Source organism: Mytilus edulis, chromosome 13 (genome assembly GCF_963676685.1).
Source record: "Mytilus edulis chromosome 13, xbMytEdul2.2, whole genome shotgun sequence".
NCBI lineage: Eukaryota > Metazoa > Mollusca > Bivalvia > Mytilida > Mytilidae > Mytilus > Mytilus edulis.
The window spans coordinates 7,678,829-7,692,612 of NC_092356.1; the positions used below are offsets into that span (position 1 = coordinate 7,678,829).

At 32.9% G+C, this 13,784-nt stretch overlaps 1 protein-coding gene across 1 annotated transcript in view; it reads right to left on the reverse strand.

Moving 5' to 3' along the window:
* Positions 1–6,931: 6,931 nt before the first annotated feature.
* LOC139500810 (uncharacterized) overlaps positions 6,932–13,784 on the reverse strand; it is a 32,356-nt gene continuing 25,503 nt past the window's right edge. The window contains exon 6 of the mRNA XM_071289678.1: positions 6,932–8,246. Coding sequence (XP_071145779.1) covers positions 7,420–8,246 — 827 coding nt within the window. The 3' untranslated portion in view covers positions 6,932–7,419. The remainder of the gene's footprint in view (positions 8,247–13,784) is intronic.

The window sequence follows — 13,784 nt, forward strand, 5'->3', positions numbered from 1 at the left end:
CTTTTTAATATCTGCGTCGAAAGGGTATTGTCGCATTGACGTATATTCCACATCTATTTTATTATCTCCGTCGTAGGGATATAGTCTCAGTGATGTATTTTCCACATCTTTTTATTAGCTGCATCGTTAGGGTATAGTCTCATTGACGTATATTCCAGATATTTCTATTATCTGTGTAATAAGGGTATAATCTCAATGACGTATATTCCCTGTCTTTTTTATTATCTGCATCGTGAGAGCATAATCTCATCGACGTATATTCCACATCTTTTCATTATCTGCGTCGTAAAGACATAGTCTCATTGACGTAAATTCCACATCTTTTTTTTATCTGCGATGTAAGGGTATGGTCTCATTGATGTATATTCCACATCTTTTTAATATCTGCGTCGTAAGAGTATATTCTTATTGACATATATTCCAGATAATTCTATTATCTGTGTAATAAGGGTATAGTCTCATAGACGAATATTCCACATCTTTTTTTAATATCTGTTCCAGGATATAGTCTCATTGACGTATATTCCAAATCTTTTTTATTATCTGCGTCGTAAGGGCATAGTCTCAATGACGTATAGTCCACATCTTTTAATTATCTGCATCGTAAGGGTATAGTCTCGGTGACATATATTCCACATCTTTGTAATATCTTCGTCGTAAGAGAATATTCTTATTGATATGTATTCCACATATTTTTATTATCTGTGTCATTAGGGTATAGTCTCATAGACGAATATTCCCCATCTTTTTTGTTATCTGTTTTCCAGGATATAGTCTTATTGACGTATATTCCACATCTTTTTATAATCTGTGTCGTAAGGGGAAAGTCTCATTGACGTATGTTCCATATCTTTTTATTATCTGCGTTATAAGTGTATAGTCTCATATCACACATATTTTTATTATCTGCATCGGAAGGGGAAAACCTCATTGACGTATATTCCATATATTTTTATTATCTGCGTCGTAAGAGTATAGTCTCATTGACGTATATCACACATCTTTCTATAATATGTTTCGTTAGGGTATAGACTCATAGACGTATATTTCACATCTTTTTATTATCTGCGTTGTAAAGGTATAATCTCAATGACGTATATTCCCTGTCTTTTTATTATCTGTGTCGTGAGAGCATAATCTCATCGACGTATATTCCACATCTTTTCATTATCTGTGTCGTAAAGACATACTCTCATTGACGTAAATTCCACATCTTTTTTTTATCTGCGATGTAAGGGTATGGTCTCATTGACGTATATTCCACATCTTTTTAATATCTGCGTCGTAAAAGTATATTCTTATTCACATATATTCCACATATTTCTATTATATGTGTAATTAGGGTATAGTCTCATAGACGAAAATTCCACATCTTTTTTGATATCTGTTCTAGGATATAGTCTAATTGACGTATATTCCACATGTTTTTATTATCTACATCGTAAGGGTATAGTCTCAGTGACCTATATTCCAAATCTTTTAATTATCTGCGTCGTAAGGGCATAGTCTCCGTGGCGTATAGTCCACATCTTTTAATTATCTGCATCGTAAGGGTATAGTCTCAGTGACGTATATTCCACATCTTTTTAATATCTGCGTCGTAAGAGTATATTCTTATTGATATATATTCCACATATTTTAATTATCTGTGTCATTAGGGTATAGTCTCATAGATGAATATTCCCCATCTTTTTTGTTATCTGTTTTCCAGGATATAGTCTCATTGACGTATATTCCCTGTCTTTTTATAATCTGTGTCGTAAGGGGAAAGTCTCATTGACGTATGTTCCATATCTTTTTATTATCTGCATCGTGAGGGTATAGTCTCATTGACGTATATCACACATCTTTTATTATCTGCAACGGAAGGGGAAAACATCATTGACGTATATTCCACATCTTTTTATTATCTGCATCGTAAGAGTATAGTTTCATTGACGTATATCACACATCTTTCTATAATCTGTTTCGTAAGGGTATAGTCTCATAGACGTATATTTCACATCTTTTTATTATCTGCGTCGTAAAGGTATAATCTCATTGACGTATATTCCACATCTATTTTATTATCTCCGTCGTAGGGATATAGTCTCAGTTATGTATATTCCACATCTTTTTATTAGCTGCATCGTTAGGGTATAGTCTCATTGACGTATATTCCGCATCTTTTTAATATCTGCGTCGTAAGAGTATATTCTTATTGACATATATTCCAGATATTTCTATTATCTGTGTAATTAGGGTATAGTCTCATAGACGAATACTCCACATCTTTTTTGTTATCTGTTCCAGGATATAGTCGCTTTGACGTATATTCCACATCTTTTTATTATCTTCATCGTAAGGGTATAGTCTCAGTGACATATATTCCAAATCTTTTTATTATCTGCGTCGTAAGGGCAAAGTCTCAGTGACGTAGTCCACATCTTTTAATTATCTGCATCTTAAGGGTATAGTCTCAGTGACATATATTCCACATCTTTTTAATATATTCGTCGTAAGAGTATAATATTCTTATTGATATGTATTCCACATATTTTTATTATCTTTGTCATTAGGGTATAGTCTCATAGACGAATATTCCCCATCTTTTTTGTTATCTGTTTTCCAGGATATAGTCTCATTCACGTATATTCCGCATCTTTTTATAATCTGTGTCGTAAGGGAAAAGTCTCATTGACGAATGTTCCATATCTTTTTATAATCTGCGTCGTGAGGCTATAGTCTCATTGACGTATATCACACATCTTTTTATTATTTGCGTTGCAAGGGTATAGTCTCATTGACGTATTTTCCACATCTTTTTATTATCTGCATCGTAAGGGGAAAGTCTCATTGACGTATATTCCATATATTTTTATTATCTGCGTCGTAAGAGTATAGTCTCATTGACGTATATTACATATCTTTCTATAATCTGTTTCGTAAGGGTATAGTCTCATAGACGTATACTTCACATCTTTTTATTATCTGCGTCGTAAAGGTATAATCTCAATGACGTACATTCCCTGTCTTCTTATTATCTGCGTCGTGAGAGTATAATCTCATTGACGTGTATTCCATATCTTTTTATTACCTGCGTCGTAAGAGTATAGTCTCATTGACGTATATTCCGCATCGTTGTATTATCTTCGTCGAAAGTTTATAGTCTTATCGACGTATATTCCACATCTTTTCATTATCTGCGTCGTAAAGACATAGTCTCATTGATGTATATTCCACATCTTCTTTTTTTTTATCTGCGATGTAAGGGTATGGTCTCATTGACCTATATTCCACATCTTTTTAATTTTGCGTCGAAAAAGTATATTCTTATTGACATATATTCCACATATTTCTATTATCTGTGTAATTAGGGTATTTTTGTTATCTGTTCTAGGATATAGTCTTATTGACGTATATTGCACATCTTTTTATTATCTACATCGTAAGGGTATAGTCTCGGTGACCTATATTCCAATTTTTTTTATTATCTGCGTCATAAGGGCATAAGCTCATTGGCGTAAAGTCCACATCTTTTAATTATCTGCATCGTAAGGGTATAGTCTCAGTGACGTATATTCCACATCTTTTTAATATCTGCGTCGTAAGAGTATATTCTTATTGATATATTTTCCACATATTTTAATTATCTGTGTCATTAGGGTATAGTCTCATAGACGAATATTCCCCATCTTTTTTGTTATCTGCTTTCAGGATATAGTCTTATTGACGTATATTCCACATCTTTTTATAATCTGTGTCGTAAGGGGAAAGTCGCATTGACGTATGTGCCATATCTTTTTATTATCTGCGTCGTAAGAGTATGGTCTCATTGACGTATATCACACATCTTTCTATATTCTGCATCGGAAGGGGAAAACCTTATTGACGTATGTTCCATATCTTTTTATTATCTGCGTCGTAAGAGTATAGTCTCATTGACGTATATCACACATCTTTCTATAATCTCTTTTGTAAGGATATAGTCTCATAGACGTATATTTCACATCTTTTTATTATCTGCGTCGTAAAGGTATATTCTCAATGACGTATATTCCATGTTTTTTTTTATTATCTGCGTTGTGAGAGTAAAATCTCTTTGACGTATATTCCATATCTTTTTATTGTCTGCGTCGTAAGAGTATAGTCTCATTCTGCGCCGAAAGTTTATAGTCTCATCGACGTATATTTCACATCTTTTTATTATCTGCGTCGTAAAGACATAGTCTCATTGATGAATATTCCACATTTGTTTTATCTGCGATGTAAGGGAATAGTCTCATTGACGTATATTCCACATCGTTTTATTATTTGCGTCGTAAGGGTATAGTCTCATTGATGAATATTCCACATCTTTTTATTATCTGTGTCGTAAGGGAATAGTCTCATTGACGTATATTCCAAATCTTTTTATTATCTGCGTCGTAAGGGTAGTCTCATTGCTGTATATTCAGCATCTTTTTTATTATCTGCATCGTAAGGGTATAGTCTCATTGACGTACATTCACCATCTTTTTTATCATCTGCGTCGTAATGGTATAGTCTCATTGAAGATGTGGTATGAGTGCCAATTAGCCAAATCTCCATAAAAGCTAGAATTTATAAAAGTAAACCTTTATAGGTTAAAGTACTGTCCTCAACACGAAGCTTTGCCTCACATAGAAGAGCAAGCTATAAAGTGCCTCAGAAATTACTTGTTTAAAACCATTTAAAAGGGAAAACCAACGGTCTAATATAAAGAAAAAACGAGAAACGCGTATGAAAACCAGGTTCAACCCACCATTTTTTCCTTTAAAAATGTCCTGTACCAAGTCAGGATTATGGTCATTGTTATATTATAGTTCGTTTCTGTGTGTGTTACATTTTAACGTTGCGTCGTTTGCTTTCTCTTATTTTTGAGTGTAAATTCACATTGCGATAAGACGTGTCACGGTACTTGTCTATACCATATTCATGTATTTGGTTTCGATGTTATATTTGTTATTCTCGTGGGATTTTGTCTGATGATTGGTCCGTTTCTGTGTGTGTTACATTGTAGTGTTGTGTCGTTGTTCACCTCTTATGTTTGGTGCGTTTCCCTCAGTTCTAGTTTGTTACCCCGATTTTGTTTTTTGTCCATGGATTTATGAGTTTGAACAGCGGTTTACCACTGTTGCCTTTATTTATGAACCACGACAACAATCGACAAATACTGAACATCAGATGATTCCTGACTAAGGAGAGGTGCAAACAATTGCACACTTTAACATATGAATTGACATGTCTTAACTCAATCAAAAGACATATTAACTCAAGTGAACAAAAATAAACTCATCATATATATATATATATATACCAGGACTAACTTTTGTATATACCCCACTGAACGAATACGTTTGATCGATGACAAACCTGTTTTCCTTTTTTGTCGTTTTGTTACTGTTTCATTCACATATATCACATCTTTTTCTTATGTTTTGTGGTCATGATGTACTATATCACTGACGTATATTTTACATATCATTTTTCGTTTGCGTATGATGTCATTGACGTATACCACTTTGGCTTTCTTTTTCTGGCTTTCGTTTTCGCAAGGACGTGAAATATTAATGGTGGTTTCTACAACGTTTAGTGGCAAATATAGGAGCAGACAGGAGAAAAATTAGGTTCTTCGTACAGTTATGTCTACCAAAACAGACATGAGGTTGTGTCTGGTTGTTGTTAATGCTATAAGGGACAATGAACTGAAGAATAATAATGACAAACTTAAATTTTGAAAGTTTTTATATTGAGAACAGTTTAAGATTAAAGACATACACATATATGATTAAGCTGTCTATAATAATATTTATTAATAACGCAAAACACTCGCGGTGGGTTAAAATCAAAACATTACACATTGTGTAACATGAACAAAAAATATTTCAAAAAGTTCAAAAAGTTCAAATTAATAATATGTACATAAAAAAATAGCTGCTGGTTCTTATATGATGCACTAAAATGATCCATTAACAACACGTCCTTGACGGATGCAAAGTTTTCAACAAATAGCATGTACATGTATAGCTGTTTCTTTAAGCGGCAATCATGTATTACAAACATGAACAACTACATGCTTTTAGCTAAAAACAAATTTTGAACCTTTAAGATACTATTGTAGTAATTCTGTAATATAATTCATCAAGTTGAATTTGTATTCGGGTGATAACACAAACCCATAAATTCATTTCGAATGACTATATGTAAACAAATCTGAATCGAATAAACCAGTTACAGCCGGCCACGTCCACTTGTATGTTTGTCCATCTGACGAGTTAAGCCCTTTTTCAACAGATTTCTATAGTTCTTATATTGTACTGTTATACCGCTGTCCCAGGTAAGGGGAGGGTTGGGATCCCGCTAACATGTTTAACCCCGCGACAGTATGTTTGTATGTGCCTGTCCCAAGTCAGGAGCCTGTAATTCAGTGGTTGTCGTTTGTTTATGTGATACATATTTGTGTTTCGTTCATTTTTTTCTATATTAGAAGGCCATTAGTTTTCTCGTTTGAATTGTTATACACTGTCATTTCGGAGCCTTTTATAGCTGACTATGCGGTATGGGCTTTGTTCATTGTTGAAGGCCGTACGGTGACCTATAGTTGTTAATTTCTGTGTAATTTTGGTTGTCTCATTAGCAATCATACCACATCTTCTTTTTTTATATATACCTCCCTATTTTCTAAATATGAACACACAAATACACTTAAAACATGTCATACAGTTTAATATAAATAGATCTTATAATAGCTTAATCTGTTGTTTGTCGTCAAATGGCAAATATGTCATGCCTATCCAGTACGAGAACAAATTGGCAGTCTATATTGAATGTAAGTCTTCCAGGATGAAAACAAAACAAATAAAATGAAAACCGGAGTACCAGTCAATGAGGGAGTACCAGTCAATGAGACAGCAACCCAACAACACCATACAATTTTTAATGTGTTTCGTTTATATTTAAAACCAACACATTCGTATAGAATATTTGTTTCGAATACCAAAAAAAAATGCTTAGGATATGCATATGACTTAAATAAAAATGTCCTCTTAAACAATGTATAAATGGTTTTAAAAGATATCATGCAAAATAATTTGAATTTTGTTTTCTTCTTCAGAAATCAAACAGTTAGTGGATGTGTATCAAAGAACAACACATCTTTGCAGCGTTACTTTACATTTCCACATAAAGTTGATTTGTTGTCACACATGAAATTTAAGCGTTGATCACAGATAACGTACACAGGCTACACATAGCAAAATTTTTAGCATTGTTTTTAATCTGAATATAACTGTACAGATCGTGACAATCAATTAATTCAGATTTATAGCAAAGAAAACACAAATAAATAGAAGATATAATGGATGACTTAACACACAAACAGAACCGAGTCCGAATAAACTCATTGTCTGAAAGAATGATTCATGTTAATTTATGTTTCACGTCGAAAAGAAAAGCATTTGATTTTCCTTCAATATTACAAACAAGAAGAGTATTTTCTTTTTTGTCAAAATAAATTCCAAACGGTTTATCCAATCCATCTGATTTAGTAAGGAGTTCTCTATGATGTTTACCATCATCTGATACAACGATTACAGTGTTTGTACTCTCATTAGTCACATAGACATTCCCCTCATTATCTGTTGTCACATGACGTAAATCCTGAAACTCATCCATTTGAAACTCCCAAATTAACTTTCCATCTAACGAGCAGCAGTATATTGATGTATAGTCTATACAGATCAACCTGTCTCTGTGTACTGTAATGTCGTCGATAATGGCTGAAGGTTTCGGTATAGTACGTCTTACTTTACCTGTCAGATCCATCACAAGTATTATTCTCCAATCAATAACAGCGTACAGGTTATTATCTTTATATGATATTCCGTTGCAGCGACCACTGGTGTTGATTGTACTGGTGATAGAACGTGTAGATATATTTATTATCAGTATGGTTGTGTCAATACAACATGATACTGCTACAGTATTACTATTTATCTGTGTTATATCATATGGTGTATAAGACAGATGCATGTGATGTATATCAGTACCGTCTGAATTACAAATAATAAGTTGGTACTTCGTGTAGTCGGTAAACACTAATGTATTGCCTGTTTTGATGCCGCTATTAATCCTCGTATTCTCATTCTTTGAGTTTTTAATATCTAACTGTTGGCGCAAAGTGACAGAAACAGGAAGGCTGGTTTTGACAGATGTTTGATCCTGAATTTCTTTGTTTGGTTCATTTTCTGAAATAAATAATCAAGACTATTGAATTGGTTATTTCACCAGTCGATTATCTTATTTATAATGCAGTTTACAAAAAAAAAAACCAGTAAAGTGGATTAAAGAATGTACAAAAATATAATTTTGCATTCTATATTATGTATTATAATTGATTTTTTTCCATCTCAAATTTTCTCTCCAGTGTTAACGATTTCTTTGAATAATTGTCACTTGGAACTCGTATAATTCAAAGAAAATCGTATAAATGAAAAGTGTAAAACGACAGAGATTGATAAACAGATATATGTAGAGCACAGTCATGTACTTGATATACCAATACAGTAAAATATATGTTTGACTTCATTTATCCGAATAACGGAAAAAAGGGGGATCTCTTTCAATATTAAGGATTTTCAAAGATGTTTCGCTAGGAAAGGTGCCTTTTTTATGTATCAAATATATCAGTGGGTTGGTATCCATTCTTTTGATGTGTTTGTGCTTTTGATTTTGACCTTTGCTTAGGGACTGTCCGTTTAGAGTTTTTCTCGCAGTTCGGTATTTTTGTTATTTTACGTTTTGTAATTCTACTCACTGGCAGGTTAAATGTAAATGAGTATATAATTTTTATCTTTCTATTGAATATCTGTATATATGTGTTTCCACTTTTTAATCAAATAAAAAAAAAATGTTAACTTAGAATTATTTGAACGGGTAACAAATGTGTCATGAAATAAATTCATGGGTCGTGACATGTTAATGTATGAAAGGGATTTTTTGAAGTACCAGCTGCGCTGCACGTCTGTACCCACAGTTCCATGTTGAGACGACCTCCCTCCTTTTGTGTCCGTACTACCTTGAACTTTATTTAGCATGTATTTTTTTGTAAAGGAAACAAGCATCCGAATTGAAAGGGTCGAAATTTATAAAGTGTTGACTAGTGGAGCGGTTTTTTTTCAATTTTAAATTATTTCACTTTACAGAACTTGCATTTTGAAAGTATTCTTAATTTGTTTTCTTGAAAATGAATGAAACATTTAACACTGAACGTAAAGAAAACAGCAATTAATAGATTGATCTTTTTATGACCTTACAAGTCTGGAAACATGTCTCTGCGGGTTGTGGTGGCCGATGATTAGTTTTATGAACAAATATTCTTGCTAAATATTTTTTTCTTAATGATTCGGGAGAACATAAATATTATAATTATGCACATCTTAGTACATGATGTCTTTCGATGAGCCCCCAACTAACTACGATAGAGAAATCGGTACAAATCTCTCCGTTTAAGACCAAGGTGTCGCCTCCGGGATTTTTCATGTAGTTATGTGGGATGTATAAATACGCATCCATGTCAGTTCAGAATTAGAACGTTGAATATGATGTAGGATAATGACTTGCAATCCACGAAAAGAAATTATCCACAGTATTCATTATGACTCACACAAGGGTGACTGGAGAATAGAAATGTGGTCCCTTTTGGTCTTCCTCCGACCGGCAGTAAAACCCTTGCAAAGTTGGGCGTCCATTCGGCTGTGCGGGATTTATCAAGTACGCAGCCACGTCCGGTCAGATTGGGGACGTTAGACCTGAAGCCCCGTGTAAAGCGAGATCAACGATCTTTGCACATTAATAATACTTGACAACTCTTTGAACGGTCCGTAGGTGGCCTATTGTAACGCTTAATTTCTGTGCCTATCCTATATACCCTCATTTTTCCTGTGACAGACTAAATAAAACCGACCTTCATCCCGACCTCTATTACATACAGGAACTATTTATCGTGTGTATTGTATGTTTGATATCGTCCTTAACCTGCAATCAACAATCAATCATTATAACTCAATCTTAAATGGTCCAGATTAAGTTTATTTGAGGTACAAATGACGTAAAAAAAAAAAGGAAATACAGTTTTTTTTTAATTGTCAGTTGTATTTGTGACCATTTAAACCAACAATAAGCTTTCATGAATTATGGTACTAGCATGTATTATAGGTCTAAAGCAAAAGTGGTTAATCTGAAAATCTTTTTGCCTGTCTGAGGTTACGAGTCTTAGCTTGTCAGTCGTTGTTTTTTCTCAAATCTCATTGTATCTTTTTTTTTTATTTTCGGAATTTGGTATAGGTTGCTGATTTTTAAAAGTCTCTGTTGGATAGTTAGTCTGTCTAATTGTATAACCAAGTAATACTTTTTGTCATTGGGTCGCTATTTTATTGACAGATACATCACATCTACTTAATTTTTACTTAAATTATTCATCATAGATAGAGGTAAGGAGAAACTAATTCACAGAACCAAACTTATCATTTCAGTCTTCATCTTAACCACAAAGGGTGACTGGGGAAGAGAGATCAGGTCACTAAGGCCTTCCGGTAGTACAACCCTTGGCAAAGTGGAGCATCATGTTGACTATGCGGGATATACAAGTACGCAGCCACGTCCACTCAGTATTGGGACATTAAATTCATCGTAGGGAGTCACTGCACGTTAAGAACCCCTTCAAAACCACTGGCAATATTTCTGTCTGTATCTTATAAACACTAATTTTTCAGTGGCAGTTAAAATTCCTCCGACCTTCATCCCTAATAGCATCTTCAACAGGACCTAGTATCTTTTGTATATATTACTAAATTGTCGTCAATTGCACGGAATTTTTGCCAACGGACATTCAGTCACCAACAATCAATCAACTATGCTCGAGGGAGTTGCAATCTCTGTAATTATAGAAGAAAAATTGTCTTATAAATCTTCTCGATACTGAAATACCTTCTCCTCAGCTGGGGAATCATACAGTACCCTGTGCAACACTGGTATCAACCCAGTGCAGGTAAATAAAAATAGCAGGAAATTAAAAACAACACTTCACCGATTTATTGTTCTGAAATACTTATCTTTGTTTCCATTCTTGAACCATGTTAAGAACACCCTCCCCCCTGTGGTCCTTAATACCTTTAACTTTGTTTATCATATGTTGTTTTTGTAAAACATAATACTTATATACTCATCCCAAGATCACACATTTAGGTTTTTAAGCTAGGACCCTTTTTAAAATAGTCTATAGAACTGAGGACAGGTGACTCTTGAAATGTTTACTTTTAGAATGTATATTAATGATCTTGTTGATATTGTTTATTTTTATTTTGTTATATTGTGCAACATGCTATAAAAATGAAGAGTATTATGGCAATAAAGATTTGAATTGAATTCAATTGTAAAGAAACACCCGAATTTATGGGGTCGAAATTATAAAGTAGAAGCATACTGGCGATGTTGGCTAGTAGAGCGGTTTGGGTTTTTAATAGGAATTTTAAATTGTCTCACTTTACAGACAGTACTCGCATTTTAAATGTATTCTTAATTTGTTCTCGTCTTGAAAATTTATGAAATATTTGCCATTGATCGTAAAGCAAACAACATTTAAGCAACTGATCTTTAATGAGGTTACTCGTAAGAAAAAATGTCTCTGTGGATTGTGGTGACCGATGTTTAGTTTCGTTCAAATTATTCTTCATGAATAAAACTTTAATTTTTAATGTGGGGAAAATGTAAATCATAAATATGCACAAAATAAAAGTTAAAGTTTTTACGGAAATTTACTAAAAAAAATACGTTATTAAATATGATAAAAGATATGAATGAATTTAATACGAAAATAAAAGTAAATGGTCACAAAACTTTCTGATATTCGTGCTGCAATTTTAGTACATAAACTAGTTTTGTCCTTAGGTCCACTCGATTTCATTACTTGTATCGAATCAGGAATAGGTAAACAAGAAGTAAACTTTTTCCCATATTTGAACTATTTAAAATATGTTGCTTATAGTTAAAAAAAGGCAGCACGAAATAATTTAATATAATAGAATTAAATCTTTAACAATCATTTAACAATATTTTTTTTAATTTATTTTATCTAATGATAGTTTAATATTGTATTAGTATTTTTAGTATTGAGTTTATGCCATATTTGTTGTTTTTATTACGTTTTAGAACGATGTAACCTTTAGGACTATCCTAAGACATCTAATTGTATATCCTAACTTTAGGACATATCTTATTTTAGGAGACTTTCGTTAACCCGACTCAGGACTAAGACGTGTCCTAAGACCATCATAAGACATGTCTTAGTCCTAAGACAGCTTCGTTGACACGGCTCCAGAGACACATGTCCTAATTTTTTAAGAAAACGGACATAAAAAGTATTTAACAAAAACAACCGGTTTTTCAAAACTATATTTTCAAAATGCACTGCATACTTTAAACAGCTTTAATGTGTTTCATTTTATTTGATGGTTGTGTCAATGTTCATGACTTACGAGTATTATATTTCTTGTGAAATTGATAGATGACCGTTTTTTTTTTACAACTACCGAAAAAACTAGTTTGGAGTTAGAGAAATCATTCAATGCTATATGATTCTATTCAGATTTGTGCGTTTTTCGATTTACGAATAAGTCAATAAGATAAAAAAGTAATTGAAACCCAAAAAAAAAAAGGTACATGAAATAACGTAATAACATAAGTTTACATATACATATGTACCTTAGCATTTAATAAAACAACATTTGAACTTATTATTACCATTTCTTTTTCAATTGTAATTTTATGTTTATGTATATTTAATGTTACCCGAATTGAAGTTCTTCTAAAAATAAAAATCATTTGAATGGGTATTTCTGGTGTATATACATGTATCACACGTGCTATCTACATGTACAATATACGGAAATGACACGGCTGGGTATTGTAAAGTTACTGAAGGAAGATTAATGTCAGGTGTATATCCCCGGACGAAGAATTTACTGGTGTGTCAAAACGTTTAAGTGTAATTTGTCATATTGTAAAGGTTTGAATCGCGCTCGTCTCTTTTTTTTTATAATGTGAATTGCGCCAATAAATGGAGTTTGACACATTCCCCATTTCCATTCTCTATTTTATTAAGTGTGTTATAATAACTTCGAAACGATTAACCTATTTACACCTTCATGTAACATTAGAATACTGATTTCAACTGTTAAATAACTTTATAATTACTAAAATTACTAAAATTTGAAATTATGTACTTTAAGAAAGTCTCCTTCTGTATGCCATGTTTTTTGTATCATTCCATCAGATCCTTATTGCACTATTTTGTTCTAAGTGCATGCACTAAGGAGGCGCTTTGCGGTATTTATTCTTGTACCTTTAAATACCGGAAAGGACCTCCTCGGTGCACTAAGAACAAACATTTGAAAACAAGTCTATTAATATTTGCGCAATTAAATGATTGTTTTATTGGCGCAAATGAATGCTGCAGTTTTTACAATAAAGTGATGCAAAAAAAGAATTGGCGTAATTAAGTTGTGGCGCAAATTAATTCTTTTTTAGCGAAACTGGATATCGACCTTCAAAACGAAACAGTATTCATCTTTTACGCAATCTAGCCGGAGAATAAAAAATCTGCAATTTGTGTAGGATTTCAATTCTAGAATGTAATGTAAGAAGATCGTTAGAAACCTTAAGCGAATCGGAAAATGAGCTATGCACGATGAAAGTGAAAAAGTTTGTGCGTCGATAAAAAATTCCAT